General features: G+C 44.7%; 1 protein-coding gene across 1 annotated transcript in view; it reads left to right on the top strand.

The window, feature by feature from the left end:
* Positions 1 to 27,520, top strand: part of LOC137642625 (ankyrin repeat and SAM domain-containing protein 3-like) — a 136,298-nt gene that overhangs the window by 35,499 nt on the left and 73,279 nt on the right. The window contains exons 4-5 of the mRNA XM_068375335.1: positions 14,285 to 14,406; positions 25,455 to 25,645. Coding sequence (XP_068231436.1) covers positions 14,285 to 14,406; positions 25,455 to 25,645 — 313 coding nt within the window. The remainder of the gene's footprint in view (positions 1 to 14,284; positions 14,407 to 25,454; positions 25,646 to 27,520) is intronic.

The following is a 27,520-nucleotide window of genomic DNA, read 5'->3' as shown; positions in this document are numbered from 1 at the left end:
GATTAATTGATTCTGGGAAAGGCACAAAAAAAGCACGCAAGTTTCGAGAAATAAGTTGCCGTGACGGAGGTCTGCACTCTCAGAGTGCTTTTCTAGTTTTCAATATAATTTCACGAAACTAAAGGTTTATGTTTTGATTGGCAGTGAGATTGGCCCAGTTTAGAAATTTACATTGTGTATTTTTCTTGGCTGTTACATGTGTTAACCTAAGGCTAGTATATTTTCTTCTAAATGACTTCCTTGCCTAGGCATTCAACAAGTATACTAAACTTATTTTTAGAAGGATATCCAAATAAGTTACTTAGGGTAAGTTTTGAAACTACATTTTGTTGTAAGTTGTCTCTAGATGTCTGTAAGATGACTTATTTTCACAGTTTCCATGGTTTTAAAGACAAATTACTAGGATTTTGTTTCAAGTGCTAGAAAAGTTTCTCATTCACTTCCTGTTTAGTGTGGAACCATTTTCCCCTTTTAAAACAAATCTATAGAACAATCAATAGTCTAACCTTGTTCAGAAATAGTTAAACTTCTTTCACATTAATGAGTGTAAACAAAAGGAAATCTTCGAATACAAGAGAATTAAAGATGAATTTATTTGAAATAATCTTGCAGAGTTTTTATTAGTAGAAATTCACTGTCTTGATTTTAACTTGGTTTTGGTTAAATATGAATAATTCTACAAGCTGGTTACAAATTATACTGAGAAATGACTAAAGTTGCATCAGTCTCACCTAGTTACCACAATGAATTCTGTTCAGATAATTCACCTTATTGTTTAATTTTTAAACATCAGTAACTTAACATATGTGCAAGATGTGATTTATTTTTTTGTGAATACCCAGTCATTTTATAATTAGATCAACATCATTTTGTTCATAGAAAGTTTTGCAATCTAGGTTCACGGCCCCCAGTACCTGATCCTGTGTCTCAAATCTCATGTCACTCATAAGGAATGGTCATGATTAATAATTTACATTATAGGCAATATTTATTTTGTTTCTTACTTAGAAACTGTCAGATTTTCATTGGCCTAATATACTAATTAGGTTTACAGTAGCAAGAATTTTTGATTAGTGTTGACCATGTAGATATAAGAAGTTACAATAAAAATTTGGAATAGATTAAAAGGACAAAATACAGAAGAAATTTGCTTTCAGTACAAGGAAAATCCAAGAGTATTAGACTACAGTAGTTGATTATAAATTTTTATTTTATTCTTATTTATTTATGGTGGGAATGATGATAAAATATCACTGCAACCTTTGTCTTTGTAACAGCCTAACACATTTAGTTTTTCAATATTAATCTTACCCGATGATCATGTAGCTGTCAACTCCGTTGCCCGACACAAAATCTACGGACGGGATACGCCAGCGATCGCTATACAGGAGGGGGTGTACTCACCAGCGCCATCTGTGGTCAGGTACTCCAGTACTTCTTGTCAACACCACCTCAATTTTTCCTCTGTCGTGCCGCCGGCAAGACCTACATGGATACGCTGTTGATTTTGGAGTCTTTGTTCACGGTTTTGGTGAAGTATTTGCTCTAAAATTTAGCCTTCGCTGTACAGGAAGCTTTTCCCTTAGCTTAGATAGCTTTTGGATTTAATTTGATTTATTGGTTAACGATCTTTGCTTTACTTTGGAATTCCCCCTTGACTGTTCTCTAAATTCAAGATGTCCGACCACTCTCAAGCTCCTAAATTTAGGCGATGTAGTGTTAGGACTTGTAATAGGCGTCTTCCGAAGACCTCTGTTGATCCTCACACCGTTTGTTCTGATTGTAGGGGAAAATCCTGTCAATTGGAAGATCGATGTGGGGAATGTGCTGGGCTTTCGGAATTCGAATTTAATGAATTCCTCAAATATACAACTAGGTTAGAGAGGGAGAGAGTTAGGAGGAGTTCTTCTCGCTCTTTGGTTTATTCCTCTCCCCATGTCCCTCAACCTTTTCCTTCCCCTGTGGTGGTGACCCCCGAACCTGCTACGAGTGCTCAGCCTGATATGACGGATATGTTGCGTGCCATTCAGGCTCTTGGTGATAAGGTGGAGTCGTTAGTTAGTGACCACAATCTTCTCTTGGCAGATGTCAAGGAACTTAAAGTGAAGAATGCAGTGGGAAGTGTTAGTGCCAGTGCTGTGCCTAGTGTCAGTGTCAGTGTTGCGCATGAGGATACTTCTGTGCGTGCCAGTCGTCCTCCCAGTCCGGGACCTCTTGCAAGCTCCCAAGCCCAGGGGAGAAGCAACGTCGAAGGACAAAAGGGTTCGGCAGGCCTTGATCGGCGCACAGTTGTATCCTCAGTGGTTGCGGGCGTATCTGATAGAGATCGTCACTTCCACTCCCAGACGAATGAGCCCTTAAATTCCTCGTCTGCGGAAGAGGTTTCCAGGAGGAAACGGTGGACCCAGGTCTCACGACCTCTCAAACGTAAGGTCCCTTCCGAGCTAGTCCAACGGCCCAGGTGTAGCCACTGGGCCAGTTCGGACTCGCCGCAGTCATCTGATGACTGCACACCTCCCAAGAGAGGTAGAGTGGTGCCTCAACAGGCCTCTGCTCCAACTTCTGTGGACCCCAAGTGGTCTATGCTGCAGACTATGCAGTCTCAGCTTGCGGCTTTGATGCAGGAGTATCAGGCAGAGAAGGTTAACACCCCTCCTCCTGCGAGCGCTCCTCCACCTCTGCGCAGTCCTCCCTGCCAGACGCATGTTCTTGCGGCTCCTCCTGCTTCCATGCGTGAGCTGCCGCATCGGGAGTTGCCAGGTTCCAGCACTATGCGGCAACCTCCTCTACCCATGAGGCAGGAGCCTCATGCTATGCGGCAACCTCCTCAACCCTTGAGGCAGGAGCCTCATACTGCGCAGCAACCTCCTCAACCCTTGAGGCAGGAGCCTCATGCTATGAGGCATCCTTCTCAACCCATGCAGCACGAGCCTCTTACCATGCAGCAGCCGCATTCTATGCAGCATGAGCCTCATCCCATGCAGCATGAGCCGCATACCATGCAGCATGAGCCTCATGCCTTCCAGCATTCGCTTCTGACCACTTCGCTTGCTCCTCAGACCACCGCAGAACCTCCCTCACTCCAGCCCTCTGCCTTTGTCATTGCCAGCCCTCAGTCTATTCAGCAGAGGCATGATGATGGATCCGCAAGTACGCATGCACCCGTTCTGCAGGATTCAGCCATTCAGCCTGCCGCTCTGCCTTTACCTCTCGCTACTCAACTCTCAGGCGATGAGGTTTCTGAGGATGAAGCTGCTCATCTGGATGATCCTACATCTGATGTGGAAGGACACAAGTCTTCGCCGCCTTCCTTAGACTTTCGCAAGGTCCTGGCTTTGTTCAGAGAGTTGTACCCTGAACACTTCGTGTCTGCAACCCCTCGTTCTCCTCCCTCCGAGTTTTCTCTGGGCATGCAGTCTACTACGCCTGCCTACACCAAGCTTGTCCTCGCCAGATCATCAAGGAGAGCTTTGAGGGTTTCAGGGGATTGGTTGCAGTCCAAGCAGCAACTGGGAAGGACCTCTTTTGTGTTTCCTCCTCCTAAGCTGGCTTCTAAGTCGGGCGTCTGGTATGCCACGGGAGAGGAACCTGGCTTGGGGGTTCCTGCCTCTGCCCAGGCCGACTTCTCAAGTTTGGTTGACTCTCCCCGCAGGTCGGCTATGAGACGCTCGAAGGTCTGCTGGTCCTTTTCTGATCTGGACCACTTGATGAAGGGAGTCTTTCGCGCCTTCGAAATTTTTAACTTCCTCGATTGGTGCCTGGGGGCCTTAAGCAGGAAGACTGCTCCTTCTGACAAAGACTCGGCCATGCTGATCATGTCCAGTATGGACAAAGCAATTCGCGATGGTTCTGGCGAACTTGCGTCTATTTTTGTCTCAGGAGTCCTCAAGAAAAGGGAACATCTATGCTCCTACTTATCGGCTGGTATCACCCCTTGCCAGAGGTCAGAGTTGCTGTTTGCTCCTCTCTCCAAGTGCCTGTTTCCGGAGGAGTTAATGAAGGGGATGGCTGCGGCTCTTATCCAGAAAGATACACATGACCTCATGGCTTCTTCAGCACGTAAGGCTAAAACCTTACCTTCCGTGCCGAGATCTTACCGCACTCCTGTGGCTGATACACCTGCTACCAGATTCATTCCGCCCTTTCGTGGCAGAGCCTCCAGTAGAGGAAGTACCCGTGCAGACAGTCACCGGGGCAAGTCCAAGAAGGGTGCCAAGTCCACGAAAAGCAAGCTTTGACTTCCTTCCTCTCCAGACAGCTGTAGGAGCCAGACTCAAGACCTTCTGGCAAGCCTGGGAGAGCAGAGGTGCAGACGCTCAGTCTGTCAAGTGGCTAAGGGAGGGATACAGAATTCCGTTCTGCCGCAATCCCCCTCTGACCACATCTCCCATCAACCTCTCTCCCAACTACAAGGAGAAGGACAAGAGGCTAGCGTTACAACAAGAGGTGTCGCTCCTGCTACAGAAGGAGGCAGTGGTGATAGTTCGGGACCATCAATCCCCGGGCTTTTACAACCGTCTCTTCCTGGTGGCCAAGAAGACAGGAGGTTGGAGACCGGTGCTGGACGTCAGTGCGCTCAATGCTTATGTCACCAAGCAGACGTTCACAATGGAGACGACGAAGTCGGTCCTAGCAGCGGTCAGGCAGGAGGACTGGATGGTCTCGTTAGATCTGAAAGACGCCTACTTTCACGTTCCCATCCATCCAGACTCCCAACCTTTTCTGAGATTCGTCTTTGGAGAGGTTGTGTACCAGTTCCAAGCCCTGTGCTTTGGCCTGAGCACGGCACCTCTTGTGTTTACGCAACTGATGAGGAATATTGCGAAATTCCTTCACTTGGCAGACATCAGAGCCTCCCTTTATTTAGACGACTGGCTTTTAAGAGCTCCCACAAGTCGTCGCTGTCTGGAGAGTCTCAGATGGACTATGGATTTGACCAAGGAACTGGGCCTCTTGGTCAATTTAGAGAAGTCCCAGCTCGTTCCTTCCCAGACCATCGTTTACCTGGGTATGGAGATTCAGAGTCGAGCTTTTCGGGCTTTTCCGTCGGCCCCAAGAATCAACCAAGCCCTGGAGTGCATCCTGAGCATGCTGAGGAGGAACCGATGCTCGGTGAGGCAGTGGATGAGTCTAACAGGGACTCTTTCATCGCTAGCCCTGTTCATCGAGTTAGGGAGACTCCACCTCCGCCCCCTTCAGTACCATCTGGCAGCTCACTAGAACAAGGATATGACGCTCGAGACGGTCTCAATTCCTGTTTCCAAAGAGATGAGGGCTACTCTAACGTGGTGGAAGAACAGCATTCTTCTCAAGGAGGGTCTTTCGTTAGCTGTTCAGACCCCCGACCATCATCTCTTCTCGGACGCATCAGACTCGGGCTGGGGCGCGACATTGGACGGACAGGAATGCTCGGGGACATGGAATCAGGAACAGGAAACGCTTCATATCAATTGCAAGGAGTTGTTGGCGGTTCATCTGGCCTTAATGAACTTCAAGTCCCTCCAGCTAAACAAGGTGGTGGAGGTGAACTCCGACAACACCACAGCCTTGGCGTACATCTCCAAGCAGGGAGGGACTAATTCGAGGAAGCTGTTCGAGATCGCAAGGGACCTCCTCATTTGGTCAAAAAGTCGAAAGCTCACGCTGGTAACGAGGTTCATTCAGGGCGATATGAATGTTACGGCAGATCGCCTCAGCCGGAAGGGTCAAGTCATCCCCACAGAGTGGACCCTTCACAAGAACGTTTGCAACAGACTTTGGGCCCTGTGGGGTCAGCCAACTATAGATCTGTTCGCTACCTCGATGACCAAGAGGCTCCCATTGTACTGTTCCCCGATTCCAGACCCGGCAGCAGTTCACGTGGATGCCTTTCTGCTGGATTGGTCCCACCTCGACCTGTATGCATTCCCGCCGTTCAAGATCATCAACAGGGTTCTTCAGAAGTTCGTCTCTCACAAAGGGACACGGCTGACGTTGGTTGCTCCCCTCTGGCCCGCAAGAGAATGGTTCACAGAGGTACTGCAATGGCTGGTCGACGTTCCCAGGACTCTCCCTCTAAGAGTGGACCTTCTGCGTCAACCTCACGTAAAGAAGGTACACCCAAGCCTCCACGCTCTTCGTCTGACTGCCTTCAGACTATCGAAAGACTCTCAAGAGCTAGAGGCTTTTCGAAGGAGGCAGCCAGAGCGATTGCCAGAGCAAGGAGGATATCCACTCGCAGAGTCTATCAATCTAAGTGGGAAGTCTTCCGTAGCTGGTGCAGGGCCAATGCAGTTTCCTCTACCAGTACCACTGTAACCCAAATTGCTGACTTCCTGTTACATCTAAGGAATGTTAGATCTCTATCAGCTCCTACGATCAAGGGGTACAAAAGTATGTTGGCAGCGGTTTTCCGCCACAGAGGCTTGGATCTTTCCACCAACAAAGATCTGCAGGACATCCTTAGGTCTTTTGAGACCTCTAAGGAACGTCGGTTGTCCACTCCAGGCTGGAATCTAGACGTGGTCCTAAGGTTCCTTATGTCATCAAGATTTGAACCTCTCCAGTCAGCCTCTTTCAAGGACCTCACTCTAAAAACTCTTTTCCTCGTTTGCCTTGCAACAGCCAAAAGAGTAAGTGAGATTCACGCCTTCAGCAGGAACATAGGTTTCACATCTGAAACGGCTACATGTTCCTTGCAGCTCGGTTTTTTGGCTAAAAACGAGCTTCCTTCACGTCCTTGGCCTAAATCGTTCGAAATACCTAGCCTATCCAACATGGTGGGTAACGAGCGGGAGAGAGTACTTTGCCCTGTCAGAGCTCTTAGGTACTATCTCAAAAGGTCAAAACCCTTGCGAGGACAATCGGAGGCCTTATGGTGTGCTATTAAGAAACCTTCACTACCTATGTCTAAGAACGCAGTTTCTTACTACATAAGGCTTCTGATTAGAGAAGCTCATTCTCATATGAAGGAAGAAGACCTTGCTTTGCTGAAGGTAAGGACACATGAAGTGAGAGCTGTGGCTACTTCAGTGGCCTTCAAACAGAACCGTTCTCTGCAGAATGTTATGGATGCAACCTATTGGAGGAGCAAGTCAGTGTTTGCATCATTCTATCTCAAAGATGTCCAGTCTCTTTACGAGAACTGCTACACCCTGGGACCATTCGTAGCAGCGAGTGCAGTAGTAGGTGAGGGCTCAGCCACTACATTCCCATAATCCCATAACCTTTTTAACCTTTCTCTTGAATACTTTTATTGTTGTTTTGGGTTGTACGGTCGGCTAAGAAGCCTTCCGCATCCTAGTTGATTTGGCGGGTGGTCAATTCTTTCTTGAGAAGCGCCTAGGTTAGAGGTTGTGATGAGGTCCTTTAGTATGGGTTGCAGCCCTTTATACTTCAGCACCTAAGAGTCGTTCAGCATCCTAAGAGGACCGCTGCGCTCAGTAAGGAAGACGTACTTATTAAAGGCAGAGTAATGGTTCAAGTCGACTTCCTTACCAGGTACTTATCTATTTTATTTGTTATTTTGAATAACTAATAAAAATGAAATACGGGATACTTAGCTTCTTAATTAACATGTATACTGGTTTTCACCCACCTCCCTGGGTGTGAATCAGCTACATGATCATCGGGTAAGATTAATATTGAAAAATGTTATTTTCATTAGTAAAATAAATTTTTGAATATACTTACCCGATGATCATGATTTAATTGACCCACCCTTCCTCCCCATAGAGAACCAGTGGACCGAGGAAAAAATTGAGGTGGTGTTGACAAGAAGTACTGGAGTACCTGACCACAGATGGCGCTGGTGAGTACACCCCCTCCTGTATAGCGATCGCTGGCGTATCCCGTCCGTAGATTTCTGTCGGGCAACGGAGTTGACAGCTACATGATCATCGGGTAAGTATATTCAAAAATTTATTTTACTAATGAAAATAACATTTTGTTAGTCATGAGCTTATTAAGAGTTTAATATTATTAACTTCATTTTTGGAAGTTTAGAAGGCCAATAAGTTTTCAATTCAGGATAATATTTCAAGCTTAACCTGACACGTTTCAAACCCTAGCCTAACTCCTCAAGTGATAGCTATTTGTTCTAGTGAGGTTTCTGATGGTACAAAGTACCTCCCAGAGTCAACATCCTTTCGTAGAGCCTCAAATTCTTATTACTTTAGATTGATCTGCCATGAAATCCGCACACTCCTTCATTTCAAGATGTTATTGTTGACTCCTAGAATTTGTGAGGTAGAGGACTGAGATGGTACCCTGGATCCTTATATCCCTCCTATCACTTATGTAAATGCCTCCAATATCCGCTTATCCATTTTGTGCTGAAATGGTAGTCTGGAGGTTGTATCTACTCTTGATGAAATAAACATCTTTAAGCTAATTCACAATACTCTACTGTATTATGTGGTTGGCATGGCAAAAAATTGTACGATTCTTTTAGGAAAAATAGTTTTTGTGCCTACACACATACAAACCCTTTGCTCTTTACTATGGATATATCGTTCTGGCATAACTGGAACTAGCCAGAAACTCTTTACACGAGATGTAGCAACCTGCTACTAGTTAGTGGGGCTAGCAGAGTGGTAGACAGCCACATACTCACTCATCTTGTGTATTACATCACTTTGGTTTTTGGCTGGTTGTAAGCTAAAGTACTTTTGGGGTAGCGGTTTTGTAGGTGACATAAGAAGTCTGAAAGGGATTCTTCTCCCTTTGGATTTTCCCCAAAGGCAGAGAGAACTCCAGACTTCTTAGATCGGTGCCTCATTCCCTCCCCACCGATTCTTCTTGTTTTGTCTTCTGAGGACGAATGAGAAAAAGGGTTCATCGTTGAACCTCATATAATTCAGTTTCAGAGAGCCTGGCCGCTTACCCTAGCAAAGCAGCGGTGCCCACAACCACAGGAAAGTATCTCTTTTTGATGCTTGCATCAGTTCTGGCCTTCCTTAGGGGTTTTGGGTCCCCCCCCCCTAAGAATTGGATTGGAGCTGCTGCAGTTTAGAACATAGCAAGAGCGCACATCTGCCTTCACAAGGGTTGGAGAAGTCGGCGTCTTCTAGTCCCTCCTCCCCTTCGTCTGACCCCAGACACATTGTCGGCCCCATCTAGGGAACCTACCACAGATATTTGTCTCCCTTATCAAGATGATGTGTATAGCTGTGGAAGTGGCATGTCCAGTACAACAGGACATCTTGCAGGTAATGTTCCTCCAGGAGACATTCTCCATCCCCGTACAAGCCGGGAATCATGATCTCCTCAAGAGATGTCACTAACGGCTAACTATCATCTTTCGCCAATAGAAGTGGTCCCTCCAGAAGAGCAGCCCATCTCCAAAGATGTGGAGCAACTCTCGGCAGTTCCTTCCCCAAGAGAAGGACAGAACTTCAGCAGGTGAAGGAATTTCTCCTGGCCATCTCTCCTTGAGGAATTTCTTCCTCCCCAAAAGGAGAGTAAGGATGCCAAGGTGGTGCCCAAAAACACCGCAGCTAGATCTTTTGTTAAATCCAGGAGAGGACTCGCTGGACCTCCTGGCAGCAGCAGGAATGTCAACAAAGACTTCCCATTGGCCTCCACACTCGATGACAACCACGACCCACCCTGGGTTCTTATTGGTAAGAGCTCTTGGGTGGATGAAGACCCTGACGCCGAAACTGAGGATTATATTCCAATGTCTGCTAATCCCAAGTTCATGGAAGCTGAGCAAGAGTCAGAGTATGCCTTCTGGCAGGTCCTGGCCTACATGAGGGTCGTCAATGGTTTGGATGACCCGGCGGTGGCCCCTCAAGAGGGAGGTCGATGACACCGTACTTGATCGTCTCTATGGTAATCAGCGACCCCTCTAGGCCAGTGCAGTATTGCCCTGGTCTAAGGGGGTTAAAAGGTGCTAGAAGGAAGGCTTTAACTCACATAGCTGGCTCCTCCCATTCTCTTTGAGCAGGCTCATCCTCGAAGCTTCTTCCACCCTCTTTCGTTAAGCAGAGGAGGTACTACGAAGTGAGAGATGAGCCTCTTCCAGTCTTGCCTCTAGATCCATCAATAGAGGCCCTGTCGAGAGGGATTTCATGTGATAAACTTTCTGGCCTCCCGTTCACTTTCTCCCAGCAGAAGCCCTGAACATAGAGAAAGTTGCAAAGTCTGCCATGCAGGCTACGTTGTGGCTGGGCGTATGGTTGGGGTCATTGGAACACTTGTCAGGACCAAAGAATGGTTGAAGGACTTCACAAGGAAGTCGATAGAGACCTTCCTTTTGTCGGGTAGTCAGACCATTGAGTTTCTCGCCCACCTGGTTGTCAACCTGTGGGGTGAAAATGTTATACTCAAAAGAAGGGTCTCTGTGATTGAAAAGTTCCATCGATTAGTCCTCCAGATGGAAGTGACCAAGCTTACGAAGACGTTGGACAGGCAGCAATGCGCTGGAGAAAGTCCAATCAGGATTCTCTCCTCCATAGGATCATGACATCTTGGTCCTATGTAGCAGTGCCCCCTCAAAAGAAGCCGCAGAAAACCATGTCACAGACGAGTAAGAAAGCAGGATCCTCGAGAAACGTGTCGAAAAATCCCTTTCCTGTCAAAGAACAGAAGGGCTCCAAGTCCTCCCGAGGCCGTTTCTGTTAGGATGGGCGATACTCCCACTTGTCCAACAGTGGGGGTATGCCTGTAACGCCGTCTGCAAAGTGGCTGCAGCAAGGGGCCGAACCTTAGTCTCTATGATTCGTTCAAGGTATTGCGTGCCGTTCATACAATGTCTGCCTCCATTGGCTCGGAATCTAGTTCCATTGAGCTCCTATGCGTAGGGGTCCACAAAGGGGCTGGTCCTTCGGGTCAAAGTCCAGACCATATTGGAGAAGGGCGCTCTCCAGAAGGTCCTCGATGGCTCCCCAAGCTTCTTCAATCGATTCTTTCTTTTGAAAAGGGTATCAGGAGACTGGAGACCAGTACTTGACTTCTCAGCTCTGACAAGTTTGTTCTGCACACTCCGTTCAGTATGGAGACGGCAGACACTGTCAGACAAGTGGTAAGACCACAGGACTTCATGTGTACACTATCTCAATGACCCATTCTTCCAGATCCCAGTCCATCCGTCTACAAGGAAGTATCTAAGGATAATCCATGACAATAGGTAATAGTAGTTCAAGGTGCTATGCTTTAGTCTTTCAACAGGCCCTCAAATCTTCATGAGTGTTTGCCCTAGTGTCAACCTGGGCCCACAGGATCGACATCCGTCTCCTAAGATACCTTGACGATTGACTGATCCTAGCAGATTCAGTGGCAAACCTTCTTTAGCACCAAGACAGACTTCTCACTTTTTGCCTAGATCTGGGGATCATGGTAAACCTCGAGAAGTCATTCCTGCTTTCCTCTCAAAGACATATATACCTCTGAATGATCCTTGACACCAACCTGCATAAAGTTTTTTCATCAGACGACAGATTACAGAGGCAGAGGAAGGGAGCATGCCCCTTCCTGCAATGAGAAGCTCTCCCAGCCCAGTAGTGGTTATGTCTCCCAGGTCACTTATCATCCCTGTCCCATCTAGTGCTCTACAGCTGCCTCCGAATTTGATCTCTTCTGTGGCGGTTAAAATCTAGGCGGACTCACCATATACTGTATGTTGGTCCCCATGGGACCCAAGCAGTGGACAGACTTGATATGGTGGGTGGCAGAGGGTTGACCTTCTCATCCCTCCCCCAGAATTGATGCTCTATTCAGATGCATCTAAAGAAGGGTGGGGTGCTCACTGCACCACACGGCCTCTGGGCTCTGGTCAGAGTCCAAAAGGTACCAGCACATAAATCTCCTAGAGAAAGGCCAGCCTTTCTAGCCCTCCAACAGTTCAGCAGTTCCTGGCGGGTCAATCTGTGGTGTTGATGAGCGACAACACCACATGCTCTCAGGCAAGATGTATTCCAACAATGGCGGGACAACATCGACTTCTATGCCTTTCCCCTATTCTGTCCGACGAGAAGAGTGTTAATAAGACCAGAGCATCCAAGAACCTATCAATGACCTTCATAGGTCTGCTATGGCATCATGTGGAATGGTTCGTGGACCTTCTTCAGCTCCTAATAGAGATCCCAAGAAAACTTCCTCCTTGACAATATCTACTCAAACAGCCACATGCGTACATCTTTTACAAAGCCGTAGCTTCCCTGCAACATGCCTTGAGGCTATCCAGCATCTCCTCTCACAGAGAGGCTATGTCTGAATACCTGCGAAGATCTTCGGCTTCAGTCTACCAGGCCAAGTGGACTGTGTCCTGTGGTTGGTGACATAGAAGGGGAATCTCTCCCCTCAATGCCACAATTCCAACAATAGTGGAGCTCCTCGTATACCTTTGAGAGAAAAAGCTCCTTTTGGTCTCGGCGGTGAATGGCTACCGCTCAGCCTTGAGTTTTGCCTTTAGGCAGAAAAGGAATTAATATTTCCTCTTCGTTGGAAATGGTTCTCCTCATACGGAGTTTTAAGCTTACCAGCCCTCAGTCGGAAGTTTGCTCTCTACAAACCATTACACCAGGCAACAGATAGCTAACCAACTCTGAAGACAGTATTCCTACTCTCCTTGGCTTCGGCCAAGAGAGCCCGCGAACTTTTTGGTCTGTCCTACAACATCGCCCATTCAATGGGATGGGGGGAGGTAAAGCTCGGCTTCGTCCCTGAGTTTATTGCCAAGACTCAAAATCCGGGAGCAGTGGATCTTAGATTCGGGCTATTGCGTATTGAAAGTCTTCATAATGTAATTGATGATCCAGATCAACTGTTACTCTGCCCAGTGAGGAGTTTGAGGTACTATCTCAAGAGAACTGCAGCAGCTTGCCTCCAAGTGTCAGCATTCTTCATCATCATGGGAAAGGTTAAGAGGAAGATAACCAAGAACACCATCTCTGCTTGGATTCACAAAGTCGTAGACTTGGCACTGAATCCTGATCCTCCTCCGATTAGACGACCCAGAGCTCATGACATTAGGGGCATAAGTACGTCCTTAGTGTTCAAAAGAAGCTACTCTGTGATGCAGGTCTTACAAGCAGGTGTGTGGAAGAGTTAAACTACCTTCACTGCCCACTACCTGTAAGACGTGACCCACAGGACATTGGCCCTGTGGTGGCTGCACAGCAAGTGGTTTAAATACCTTAGGTTCCTTGATGGACAAGTAGGAGATGGTTGAGGGCAAAGGTTACCCGGGATTAGTCTGGGGTGAATGATAAGAATGACTGGCTCTTTCTTTCATGTTCTCCTCTCTTGGGGAACAGCACCTACAGTTTTCTGCAAGCTGGCCTCACCTATTGGTAGGTAAAACTATTTCCCATGTGTAACCTTGTATAAAAATAATACTTGTTGCATCTCCATGCCCCCTGGCGAGGTGGGATTTGGTAATGTTTATGGTGGATTTAAAAGATTCCTCTGTTTCTGTGAATTCTTACTTAGACTAGTCACATTGCTAGTATCACACAATCACACAGATTGCTCAGGCCGCTAACTGTGCATTGCACAAAATTTAGCGAGGTGTCAGGGTTTCTCTGTCATGTGCGGAGCGCATACGAGAAAAAACCCTGGTTAAGAACCAGCCAGTTGGTTTGACTTCCACCCTCCTAAGGGGTGAGTGTTCCCTAATAAAGAGTGAAAGGGTTTGTATTTAGAGTTAGAACAAATGACAAATTTGAAAGTAATTTGTACTTTTTGTAATGATACAAACTTTTAGCCCTTTTTACATATTTGACTTTTCATTACCTTTCCCCCGTATAAGTCCTGCCTGCAATCTAAAGTGACATGACAACACTGGTGTATGTTTGTGTGTGTGTGTGTGTGTGAGTGAGTGAGCAGGGTAGTCGGCTTCCCCCTCCCCCGCTAACTAGCGGTGGGGTAGTTACTTCTCACTAAAATTCATGTGGCTAGTTCCAGCTTTGCCAAAAGTATAATCCCGAATAAAGAGTTCAAAAGTTTGTATCGTTAAGAAAAATACAAATTACTTTCAAATTTGTTATTTCACACCTCAAGCACCCCTCTCAGCCCTAGGCCTAAGGACAAAATTGGTTATTTTGTGACAGGCAGGTGGGCAGGGCTTCTGCCTCGTGCCATCCTTTATTAACTGACTACCTTGTTAACAATTTGATGGCCGTTCCAGCACCGATGAAGACATATTCCTATTTTAAAAGACTCAGTTTTGTATTGTAAGGAAATGTACAATTTGGTTTCAAAACTTGTTATTTCAAGATATATTTAAGTAATTTGAATAACTTGTTTCATGTATGGTACATCTATAATTACTGCATGATACCTTTAATTGCGTAAATTTCAGGCTGGAAGTATCTTGGAGACTCGCGATAATCGGGATTGGACAGTTTTATTTCATGCTGTTTGTACCGGTTACCACAATGTTGTTTCACTCTTGCTCAAGTATAGAGTTAACCTCAATTCTTGGTAAGATAATTTTATCATTACCATTATTATCATTATAATTTTGATTTGCTATTAGTATTATTATCATTATCATTCTTGCATTAGCGTCTCTGTCTTCACATATTCTACCATAAACTTCTCTGGAAAATCCGCACTTTCCGAATATCTATGCTTTAAATCATATTGTTGGACCTGACATGAAATACAAAGGGAATGCAGATATTCATATTCTGAAAGAAGCATATTTACTGAAAATTTAATGGACAAACAAATTTTAAAACCAGAAGATATACCTTTATACTTAATGTTTAATTTGTCTACTAAGTGATAAAACCAATAGTTAACATTCAAATATTAGAATCAATGGCACTAAGTCAATGGCAAATATTAAGGCATCCCTGCACAAATATTTCTTATCATAGAGCACGACTGGTGTCGTTTCCGCACCAATTGCACACTAGTGGGTTATGCAATTTGAGAGGAGAGAAAATTATTTTGATTCTTTATGCCAGAGGTTGGAAAGTGGAGGCTTCATTAAGGAAGTATAGTGAACACCAGGTAAGTTTCATCGGAATAATATATCCTGAGCTAAGTGGCTACAATCACAAATTATAAAATATCTGTGAAAGTTAGTGGAAAGGGTATGTCATCTTCAGAATCCTATACCCCTCAATTACAAAGGTTTCATCAGAGTTATCATGGTGAGGAATTTATCACAGAATTGTATGAATTTTTATTTTAGCTTGGCAAGCTGAAAAGCTTTGTATGTAATCCCATCTACAAATAGATGGTTGAAAGCTTATTAAAATTATTTATACTTGATAACTTTGCAAGAGGTTGATTGAATTGTGAGGATATAGTTTTACCACCCCACCTTAAGAGATTTACTTCTCTGTTGGAACTTTAAATTTTTCAATATTAAACTTACCCGATAATCATGTAGCTGTCAACTCCGTTGCCCGACAGAATTCTATGGAGGGATACGCCAGCTATCACAATACTAGAAGGGGGTGTACTTACCAGCGCCACCTGTGGCCAGGTACTATAGTACTTCTTGTTGACACCTCCTCAATTTTTCCTCTGTCGTGCTTCCGGCAAGACGTTCTGGGATACGCTTATGATCTTGGAGTATTTTCACGGCTTTTGGTGAAGTATTTCTCTTAGATTTCGGCTGTCGCTTTACTGGAAAACTTCTATATTAGCTTAGATAGCTATTATTTAGTCCTGATTAACGGTTAACGATCTTTTGCTTGATTTTGAAACCCCACTTGGCTAACTCTTTTGATTCAAGATGTCTGACATTTCACAAGCCCCCACCCATAGACGATGTAGGTCTTGTAATAGGCGTATTCCGAAGGCCTCGGTAGATCCTCACACCGCTTGTTCTGACTGTAGGGAAAGGCCCTGTCAGTTAGAAGATCGATGTGAGGAATGCGCCGGACTTTCGGAACTTGATTTTGTCCGTCTTCTTAAGTATTCAACCAAGTTAGAGAGAGAGAGAGTTAGGAGGAGTTCTTCTCACTCTTCACTTTTTTCCTCACCTCATGATCCCCTACCTTTTCCTACCCCTGTAGTGGCTACCCCCGAACCTGCTATTTGCCCTCAGCCTGATATGTCTGTTGTTTTGCGTGCCATTCAGGCCTTAGGTGACAAAGTAGAGTCAGTGGTTAGTGATCATAAGTCTCTTATGGCCGAAGTCAAGGAACTTAAGGTCAAGAGTGCAGTGGGTGGTATTAGTGCCAGTGCTGTGACGAGTGCTAGTGTCAGTGCAGTGCCAAGTGCTAGTGTCAGTGTCAGTGTGGTGCGTGAGGATACTCCTGTGCGTGCCAGTCGTCCTCCCAGTCCGGGACCTCTTGCAAGCTCCCAAGCCCAGGGGAGAAGCAATGTCGAAGGGCAAAAGGGTTCGGCAGGCCTTGATCGGCGCACAGAAGTATCCTCGGTGGTTGCGGGCGTGTCTTCCAGAGACCGTCACTCCCACCTGCAGACGATTGAGCCCGTCTTTTACTCGTCTGCTGATCAATTGTCAGGGAAGAAACGCTGGACTCAGGTCTCAAGACCACTCAAACGCAGAGTCCAGACCTCAAGAACTCAACCGGGCTGCAGTCATTGGATCAGCTCTGACTCGCCGCAGTCATCAGTTGAATGCACTCCTCCTAAGAGGAGTAAGGTTCTGCCGCAACAGATCTCTGCTGTTAAGGCTTTACCTCAGCAGACCTTAGTGTCTGCTGACCCCAAGTTGACTCTACTGCAGTCCATGCAGTCACAACTTGCGGTCCTGATGCGTGAGTGTCAGGCTGAGAAGGCTACACCTCTTCCTGCGATCGCTCCGCCTGACCGCAGTACTGCCTGCCAGGCGTACGATGTTGAGGCTCCTCAGGATACCTTACCACGCTCTGAGTTTACTGTTTCCAGTGGTGTGCAGCTCCCTCCGCCTTCCTTAAGGCAACCTCAGCAATGGGAACAGGAAGCTTATACCTTACTTCCTCCGCTTCCACTTGCAGTTCCACCAGTGAGGCAACACTCTCTTGAGGTACAACAACCTCTCCCATCCATGAGTCAGTCTCCTCAGCTCTCGCTGCAGCGAGCTCAACCCTCCTCAAGGCAAGCACCTCAACACCTTAGCCTTGCGCCTCAGGAACCTCAACTCGCGAGACAATTACTGCGTTCTGCGCAACCACTACCTCATCGCTCACAGCTCACACCTCAGGAACCTCAACTCGTTCCTCAGGAACTTGCTACTGCGCATCCGCCAACCACTCAGCAAGCGCAACCCTTGAGTTCAGACACTCATGCCAGGAGTCAGCCTCCTCCACCCATGCGCCTACCGTCTGCTACTTCTTTTGATCAGCCTTTGCAGACTGAGCCTCAGGTGTTCCCTCAACAGAGTCTTGAGGAGGAAACCACAAATATTGTTGTTCCAGCTCGTACTGACTCTGCTGTTCAGCATACCTTACCGATCTCTTCGCTACACTCTGGTGATGAGGTGTCAGATGATGAGGCTGCACACCTGGATCCCTCATCAGACGTGGATGAATCCAAGTCTTCTCCACCTTCTATTGACTTTCGTAAGGTCTTGGCTCTTTTTAGGGAGGTATACCCAGACCACTTTGTCTCTGCTATCCCCCGCTCTCCGCCATCTGAGTTTTCGCTGGGCATGCAGCCAGCTAAGTCCACTTACACTAAGCTCGTCTTAGCAAGGTCCTCTAAGAGAGCGTTAAGGATTTTAGGGGAGTGGTTGCAGTCTAAGCAACATCTTGGAAAGACTTCGTTCATGTTTCCTCCGACTAAGCTCACTTCTAAAGCGGGCGTTTGGTATGCCACAGGAGAGGAGCCAGGCTTGGGAGTACCTGCCTCTGCCCAGGCTGACTTCTCAAGTCTGGTAGACTCTCCTCGTAGAACAGCGATGAGGCGCTCTAAGGTTTGCTGGACCTTCTCAGACCTTGATCACTTCCTGAAGGGTGTTTTTAGAGCATTTGAGATGTTCAACTTCTTAGACTGGTGCCTGGGGGCCCTCAGCAAGAAGACCTCCCCTGCGGACAAGGAGTCTGCCATGCTCTTAATGTCCTGCATGGATAAGGCCATTAGAGATGGATCTGGCGAGCTTGCATCGATGTTTGTGTCAGGGGTTCTTAAGAAAAGGGAGCAGTTTTGTACCTTCCTTTCCTCCAGCATCACACCTTGTCAAAGGTCCCAACTCCTTTTCGCTCCGCTCTCGAAGTTCCTTTTTCCCGAAGAGCTTGTTAAGGACTTGTCTGCTGCCCTGATACAAAAGGACACACATGATCTTGTGGCCTCATCGGCTCGTAAGACTAAGGTTGCTACCTCAGTCCCCAGGACTTATCGCACCCCAGTGGCTGATACTCCTGCTACGAGGTTCATACCGCCCTTTCGTGGTAGAGCCCCCAGCCGAGGAAGCTCCCATCCAGACTCTTCCAGGAGCAAGTCTAGGAAAAGTTCCAAGGCTTCTAAAGGAAAAAACTGACTCTCCGCATCTCCAGACAGCAGTAGGAGCCAGACTCAAGATCTTCTGGCAAGCCTGGGAAAAGAGAGGTGCAGACGCCCAGTCTGTCAGTTGGCTGAGGGAGGGTTACAGGATACCATTCTGCCGCAAACCCCCTCTGACCACATCTCCCATCAACCTCTCTCCCAACTACAAAGAAGAGGACAAGAGGCTAGCGTTGCACCAGGAGGTGTCGCTCCTTGTACAGAAGAAGGCAGTGGTTATAGTCCGGGACCATCAATCCCCGGGCTTCTACAACCGTCTCTTTCTGGTGGCCAAGAAGACAGGAGGTTGGAGACCGGTGCTGGACGTCAGCGCGCTCAATGCGTATGTCACCAAGCAGACGTTCACGATGGAGACGACGAAGTCGGTCCTAGCAGCGGTCAGGCAGGAGGACTGGATGGTCTCGTTGGACCTGAAAGATGCCTACTTTCACGTTCCTATTCATCCAGACTCCCAACCTTTCCTGAGATTCGTTTTTGGAAAGGTTGTCTACCAATTCCAAGCCCTGTGTTTTGGCCTAAGCACAGCTCCTATGGTGTTCACGCATCTGATGAGGAATATAGCAAAATTCCTCCACTTATCGGACATCAGAGCCTCCCTTTACTTAGACGACTGGCTGTTGAGAGCCTCCACGAGTCGTCGCTGTCTGGAGAGTCTCAACTGGACTTTGGACTTAATCAAAGAACTGGGTCTGTTAGTCAACATAGAAAAGTCTCAGCTCATTCCCTCCCAATCCATTGTGTACCTGGGAATGGAGATTCGGAGTCAGGATTTTCGGGCTTTTCCATCGGCCCCAAGGATAAGCCAAGCCCTAGATTGCATCATGAGCATGCTGAAGAGGAGCAGTTGCTCGGTGAGACAGTGGATGAGTCTCACAGGGACCCTTTCATCGCTGGCCCTGTTCGTCGAGCTAGGGAGACTCCACCTCCGCCCTCTTCAATTCCATCTTGCAGCTCATTGGGACAAGGGTTTGACTCTCGAAGCAGTCTCTATCCCAGTCACCAAAGAGATGAAGACCACTCTCTTGTGGTGGAAGACCAATCTACTTCTCAGGGAGGGCCTATCGTTGGCTATTCAGACCCCCAATCTTCATCTCTTCTCAGATGCATCGGACTCGGGCTGGGGTGCGACCTTGAACGGACAGGAGTGCTCGGGAACGTGGAACGAGGAACAGAGAACGCTCCACATCAACTGCAAGGAGCTACTAGCAGTTCATTTAGCCCTGCTGAACTTCAAGTCCCTCCTGCTAGGCAAGGTGGTGGAGGTGAACTCAGACAACACCACAGCCTTGGCTTACATCTCCAAGCAAGGAGGGACCCATTCGAGGAGCCTATACGAGATCGCAAGGGACCTCCTCATTTGGTCAAGAAGTCAAAACCTCACTTTAGTCACGAGGTTCATTCAGGGCGACATGAACGTCTCAGCAGATCGCCTAAGCAGAAGGGATCAGGTCATTCCCACGGAATGGACCCTCCACAAGAGTGTGTGCAACAGACTTTGGACCTTGTGGGGTCAGCCTACCATAGATCTGTTTGCCACCTCCATGACCAAGAGACTTCCGCTGTACTGTTCCCCAGTTCCAGACCCAGCAGCAGTTCATGTGGATGCTTTTCTGCTGAACTGGTCCCATCTCGACCTTTACGCATTTCCACCGTTCAAGATAATAAACAAAGTCCTTCAGAAGTTCATCTCGCACGAAGGGACACGGCTGACGCTGGTTGCTCCCCTTTGGCCTGCAAGAGAATGGTTCACAGAGGTACTTCAATGGCTAGTCGACGTCCCCAGGACTCTCCCTCTAAGAGTGGACCTTCTACGTCAACCTCACGTAGACAGGTTGCACCCAAACCTCCACGCTCTTCGGCTGACTGCCTTCAGACTGTCGAAAGATTCGCTAGAGCTAGAGGCTTTTCGAAGGAGGCAGCCAGCGCGATTGCCAGAGCAAGAAGGGTTTCCACTCGCAGAGTCTACCAATCTAAGTGGGAAGTCTTCCGGAGCTGGTGTAGAGCCAATGCAGTATCCTCTACCAATACCTCTGTGACCCAAATAGCTGACTTCCTATTACATCTTAGGAATGAGAGATCCCTTTCAGCCCCTACGATTAAAGGGTACAGGAGTATGTTGGCTTCAGTTCTCCGCCACAGAGGTTTGGACCTTTCTTCCAACAAGGACCTTCAAGACATCCTTAAGTCTTTTGAGACTTCTAAGGAGCGTCGTCTACCCACTCCAGGCTGGAACCTAGACGTAGTCTTAAGGTTCCTTATGTCACCTAGGTTCGAACCTCTCCAGTCAGCTTCCTTCAAGGACCTTACCCTCAAGACTCTTTTTCTCGTCTGCCTTGCAACAGCTAAGAGAGTCAGTGAGGTTCATGCCTTCAGCAAGAACATTGGTTTCACGACCGAATCTGCAACATGTTCTTTTCAGCTGGGATTCTTAGCTAAGAATGAACTTCCTTCGCGTCCTTGGCCTAGATCGTTTGAAATACCTAGCCTCTCCAACATGGTAGGTAACGAGCTAGAGAGAGTTCTTTGCCCTGTCAGAGCTCTCAAGTTTTATCTTAATAGGTCTAAACCTATTCGAGGACAGTCAGAAGCCTTATGGTGTGCCATCAAGAAACCTTCGAGGCCCATGTCCAAGAACGGGGTTTCGTATTATATAAGGCTTCTGATTAGAGAAGCCCATTCTCACTTAAAGGAGGAAGACCTTGCGTTGCTGAAGGTAAGGACCCACGAAGTAAGAGCCGTAGCTACTTCGATGGCCTTTAATAAAAACCGTTCTCTGCAGAGCATAATGGATGCAACCTATTGGAGGAGCAAGTCAGTGTTTGCATCATTTTATCTTAAAGATGTCCAGTCTCTTTACGAGAACTGCTACACCCTGGGACCATTCGTAGCAGCGAGTGCAGTAGTAGGTGAGGGCTCAGCCACTACATTCCCTTAATCCCATAACCTTTTTTAACCTTTCTCTTGAATGCTTTTATTGTTGTTTTTATGGTTGTTACGGTAGGCTAAGAAGCCTTCCGCATCCTTTTGATTTGGCGGGTGGTCAATTCGTTCTTGAGAAGCGCCTGGGTTAGAGGTTGTGTAGAGGTCCTTTAGTAGGGGTTGCAGCCCTATATACTTTAGCACCTTTGAGTTGATTCAGCCTCCAAGAGGAACGCTGCGCTCAGTAAGGAAGACGAACTTAAAAAAGAGGCAGAGTAACGGTTCAAGTCGACTTCCTTACCAGGTACTTATTATTTCATTGTTATTTGAGATAACTGTTATATGAAATATGGGATACTTAGCTATCCTTTAATCTTGTACACTGGTTTTCACCCACCCCCCTTGGTGTGAATCAGCTACATGATTATCGGGTAAGTTTAATATTGAAAAATGTTATTTTTATTAGTAAAATAAATTTTTGAATATACTTACCCGATAATCATGATTTAATTGACCCTCCCTTCCTCCCCATAGAGAACCAGTGGACCGAGGAAAAATTGAGGAGGTGTCAACAAGAAGTACTATAGTACCTGGCCACAGGTGGCGCTGGTAAGTACACCCCCTTCTAGTATTGTGATAGCTGGCGTATCCCTCCATAGAATTCTGTCGGGCAACGGAGTTGACAGCTACATGATTATCGGGTAAGTATATTCAAAAATTTATTTTACTAATAAAAATAACATTTTTGCTACAATGGTAGTGGTGCATAACATAGGAGTCAGTTATAGACATACCTAAATGAACTACCACCTCATTTAGCTCCAATATAACTCTAGCCGTTTTGAAGTATATTGAAAAAGTGTACTCCATTGCACTAATTTTCAAGTCCTGTTTCTACACTTTTAACTATAGTTTGGGTGCCAGGAAACAGTATAACGTTAGTGTGAAATTCATCATTAGGAAGTGTTGCTGAAAATTCCCTAACCACATGGAGGTACTGGTAACTCTTGAGTGTCAAAACAATTGCTTTGTAACGGTCAGTTTTTTAACTATAAAATAGCTATATCACTCAGTTTAAATTTGCTCTCAGTTCCCCTCTGATCATTCGAGGATGGATTGATTAGCAATATCGTTCTTTTGATATAATAGTAAATACAATTTAGTTACTAAGCATCATTATATCAAGACTTTGCTGCATATTTCAGTGTGTCTGTTAGTTCAGGTGATTTCAGTAGCTTTTCCATAAAGTAGAAAAATGCTTCAAATGTAAAATCTCACTGGTATATTGTGCAACAACTTTTCAAGTACAGCAAATAACTACTTTGACTTTGGGAAAGATTTCAAAATTTTCTGTCATCTTTTAAATTCATTATACTTTCATGTTGTTTTGTAAACACCAGAATCTGCTTATTCTTTACTTATATTTTGAGGAAGAGTTTCCTTATGGGTCACATGGACCTCATACAGTAATTAGAACATCTCCATTGGTCTAAATTATTATCAAATCTCAAAAGTTAGCCATTGCCCAAAGTTTTGATCTTGTATTTTGCACTGAAAAGTTATTCTCCTGGTATTTACAACATGGAGGTGGATCAGTAAGATTAATGCTCTTTGTGAGATTCAAATAATCTGTAGGTGGATGTAGGTAGAGATTGCCAAATTATCCTGGTTTTGTAACAAAAAATAATCCAGGGCAGTCATGATTGTTCATTGCAGTCATCTTGATTTTGTAACAAAGTTTTGAACACCGGGCAGCAGGGTTGGCATGGGTAGATACCTGGGTACATACCCGCTTACACACCCGGGCCGGGTTTTATAGATTGGCCGGGTTTTTTAATCTAAAAAAGTTTTTAGCTGTTTTCTGCTTCAAAAATCTATTATCATTGTTCTCTTGTGTAACTTTTAGTTTGATACATAATTTTAAGCAGATCAAATATATTTACAACCCCATTTTTTAAATTATGGAAGATATAATAAAATACTTTTCTAATTTAAAAAAGGCACGTTTTTTTTACCTTTTCCAGCTGTTTACTGCTATAGTACTGTACATTATTATGGTACTATTGTGTAAATTTTATTGTGATACATACTGAAGATTAGAACAGTATACCTAGAAACCATTTTCTTTATTTTGATGTATGCCAGTTAGCCTATTTTTATCATCTTCAGTATTTCATGTTGTAATTATGATTATTGTATTCTTCAATCTAAGCTCACATATCCCAGAATTTACAAGCTATCAATAATAATACTATATAGCAGGTTAATGCTATAAATGTTTCAATGGAAAAATAAAAACAGCCACAGTTAACTGTAATGAACTCAAAAAACAAAAAGTAAGAGAAATTATAGAAGAAATGAGTTACATTCAAGCTCAATAAGTTTTATCATGTACATTAGGCATTTGGCTTTGCGGTTTCTCTTTACTGTTTCCCAAACTTTCCAGAGTAGGCCTAAGCTAAAGAAGTCTTAATATATACCTGGTCTTGGTCTGACTTAACCCTTGAAATGGTAGACTGCAACATTGGTACAGACTGGAATCAAAATCGGTCTCGGGAAAGGATCTTTTACTTACAGTAGGAGACGTCCGTGGCTGTTCAACTCATTTTTATATTTTTCTCTAAATTTTTCAAGGATTTTAAGTAGATAGTTGATATACAAATGAAAGTGAGGGCATAGAAAAGGGATTTTGACGAAGGAAAAATCTATTTCGGGGAAAGGAACCTGTGTCGCCCAGTGAAATGCTCCTTAAAGCACCATTTCAAAGGTATAAATACTGCTAAATATATCAGAGAAAAAAAGTTGCATGGAATGCCAGGAATATACCCAGCTTGCTCACCCCTAAAGGGTGTCGGTATTAAAACTTTGGAGAGTGATACCACTACCAGAGGTCCCTTTCCAATTAGACTTCTCCTTCCTCAAAATCCCCTGTTACTACGAGGTGTCGTTCACTACAACCACTGCCCCCCCCCCCCCCCCCCCACACCACTACCTATCCTTCTCCCAACATTCCTTGTTAGCACCCGTGAACGTTCGGACGTGTTTTTCGTAGCTCTGTGTTATTTTGTGTTTTTGATGTCAGGCATTTTGGAGATCCCTGCTCCCAAGTTGAGTATAATATTTGTCTGTTTGGGATTTCTAGGTAGCGACACTCATAGAAATCAGTATTCTAGATTTAAACAGTAAAGGGTAAAGGTAAAGAGTCTATAAATAAATGGAAACTATATACGAAACCAGTACATCGCTAAAAGTCTGCATTTTCCCTATAAAACCCACTTTTTCCCCCAGTAAAACCAGTGTATAAAAAAAATGGCTGGGATGGGTTTTTCTAAAAAAAAAAAAAAAAAAAAATCACAGATTTTTTTGTCAACCCTGCCAGGCAGTCATGATTTTTCCATTGTATCCTTCATCTTTCCATCTCTTCATCCATGTATGAGTAATGAAGAATACCGAGGAAAATCTGCAAATTCTTTCTCTTCACAGTATGATATGAGAAATGGGTTTTTCATTTATGACCACATAGACAAAGAGTTCTTGAATGATTAGCAGCTACAATTCAGTTGGATGATAAGTGTTTTCACTTCTTGAGTTTACTGATTTATTGTGATATAAGTATGTGGATAAAGACACTAAAAGGGATTGTCCCTATTTATGATAATTGTCTCAGATATAAGAGCCTTGCCTTTGCATTATACTGGTCCACATGTACTTACCCAGTTCTTCATTTCTTGATTTTCATTCTGCAGCATTCAGTAGGTCATTTTCACTTGTTTAGTAAGTAACGGTTAAGGCATACCGCTAAATTAATGATAAAGTTGTGATGTAACAAACCTTTTTTTATATTGAAAGTTTGATTTTTATACAAACCTAGCACTTTTATAACAAATTTCATCCTCCCAGTCCCACAGAAGAGTGAGGCAGATAGTTATTATTTATCTGAAAGTCCAGTTAGTGCATATCCCTTATTACCGTTGATGAAAATCTTAAATGTTGTACAGGTTATACTGTAGTAGTGATGAACAAGCCAATTTTGTCTTGTAAGAAATTTATGACAATGCTAACTTTCATAACAGTGTGAGACAAAGCATTGGTTTATTTATAATAAGAATTTTAGTAATGTGGTCATACACTTGTATTTTCTACAGTGAAAGAGCTACCGGAATGACTCCCCTTATGTATGCAGCAAAAATGGGGGATATTGGATTGGTGACAGCATTGTTGCAGAAAGGAGCTTCAACATCACTCACCACACATCAAGGGCACACAGCTGCAAGAATTGCTCAAGATGCTGGGTTTTATGAAATAGCAGCAGCAATTACACAGTGTGGATTGCAAGGTAAATTGATTTATGGTATTTTAACTATAGTGATCATATCTGTAACAGAATTAAGATTAATTTTATTTTTGAAATTATTAGAAATTATTATTATAGAGCTCCGGCACTCACTGAATTCCCTAAGCTCCAATATTGCATTTAACTAATATCTGAATATCACTTTTAAGATGATACAGCCCCAAATAAAACTGTACATCAAGATAAGACTACGAACGAAGAATAGCATCTGCTAAAACCTAAAATAAATAGCAAAGTCGAGTGACGAACGCCCCGGTGGGGCGGGTACTAAACAATAACAAAGCTAGAACGCTATCTTGTTCGTAGGCTGGACTTGCTAGCAAAAAGTACCATGAGCATAATAACGAATAAATAATAACGGTTCCAAAGGCATAAGGCCAGGGACTTAACCAAGAACCTAAGTGACAGAGTACTAAACGGGCAGACAAAGATGAATTCCCAAGACAAGTGAACAAACAATGGCTGCCGTGAAGGGCCAGACGGGAATGATAAAACAGACTATACTGGATATAAAACAAAAGCCCGGTACTATAAAAAGCTGTCAAAACAAACTATGGTACTTAACATTGGAATGTGTGAAGATGGAGCTTCGGACATGACGAAATAAATCCACGAGAGTGAAAAAATCCGAGAGCACCACAAAAAAATTTTCACAATGACGAAGTCCAAAAAGAAGGAAGGATGTTGTTCAGATGGCGCTCGCGTCGGGGCGCTGGTGGGTTGGCTAGGGCCTTTGTATCGGCCCATCCCTTTGACGAAGGAATTAACTAAATGGAAGACAACCTGTGAATAGTGGATTTCACGCGCCTTTGCTTTATACACGACACCCAAAAGGTGCTCGCGCGAGGGTTGTAACCTCAGCATTCCATGCTTTTATCTTTCTCTGGTATAATTGGAAGGTTTTATCAGAAGGTATATTAGAAGGACTCTTTTCACCGGGCGCCACAGGTCTCTCCCCAGAAATAGATTTTTCCTTCGTCAAAATCCCTTTATTATTATTATTATTATTTTTATTATTATCATTATTATTGTATTACAGTATTATTATTATAATTATTATTATTATATTTTAAATATTAAACTTAGCCAGTGAATATATAAATAGCTGACGTCTCCGACGGCCCGACAGATTCCAAAAAACTCGCAAGCGATCGCCATGAAGGTAGCGGGTGCGCCCACCAGCGCCGACTATCGGCCAGATACCGCATATACTTCTCAACCACTCCAGTTCTTCTCTGTCGGTGTCACCGACAACATTGGTTCCGCTCGCTCTAGACCTCGAGTTTTCTACCGAATTGGTGAAGTACTTGGATTTGGTTTTATTGCTTTTGCCGTGTTGGATTATTCAATACTATCTTCAAAAGAAATGCTTTTGAAAGGAGAGGAAAAGTTTTTTGCCCTTGCTTTTTTAATCTCGCTCTGGTTTCCATAGAGAAAAGATGGCCGACCCTTCCCTCAGTGTACGGAAGTGTGTAAAAGGCTTTTAGTAATTATTTTATCACTTTATAGATTATTGTTGATATTTATAGATTTATCTCTATATATTTTATATCTCACCCGCCTTTATTAGGCCTCTTCGATTAGCTTTCCATTTATACTAAACATCGAAATAAATTTATGTTTTTGTTTATATGCGGCCTTTACCTATTCTTTGTAGGCGGTCCTAACTTGGAAAACGAAGTTAAACAACGTTGAGCCCATTCAACTTTTATTTTTGTTTAGATTAAAACAGTTGCTCTGTAAGAGTGATGAGATGAATATTTTTAGAAAATATTTTAAGAAATTTTTTCTTTGAATAGTCCTCGTGCTGTTTTTCAAAGATGAACTAACGTTTGGTTTATTTATGCTACGCTGTTT

Source organism: Palaemon carinicauda, chromosome 6 (genome assembly GCF_036898095.1).
Source record: "Palaemon carinicauda isolate YSFRI2023 chromosome 6, ASM3689809v2, whole genome shotgun sequence".
Lineage (NCBI taxonomy): Eukaryota > Metazoa > Arthropoda > Malacostraca > Decapoda > Palaemonidae > Palaemon > Palaemon carinicauda.
Note: the sequence above shows the minus strand (reverse complement) of the source record. Positions and strands in the feature narration are given on the sequence as shown.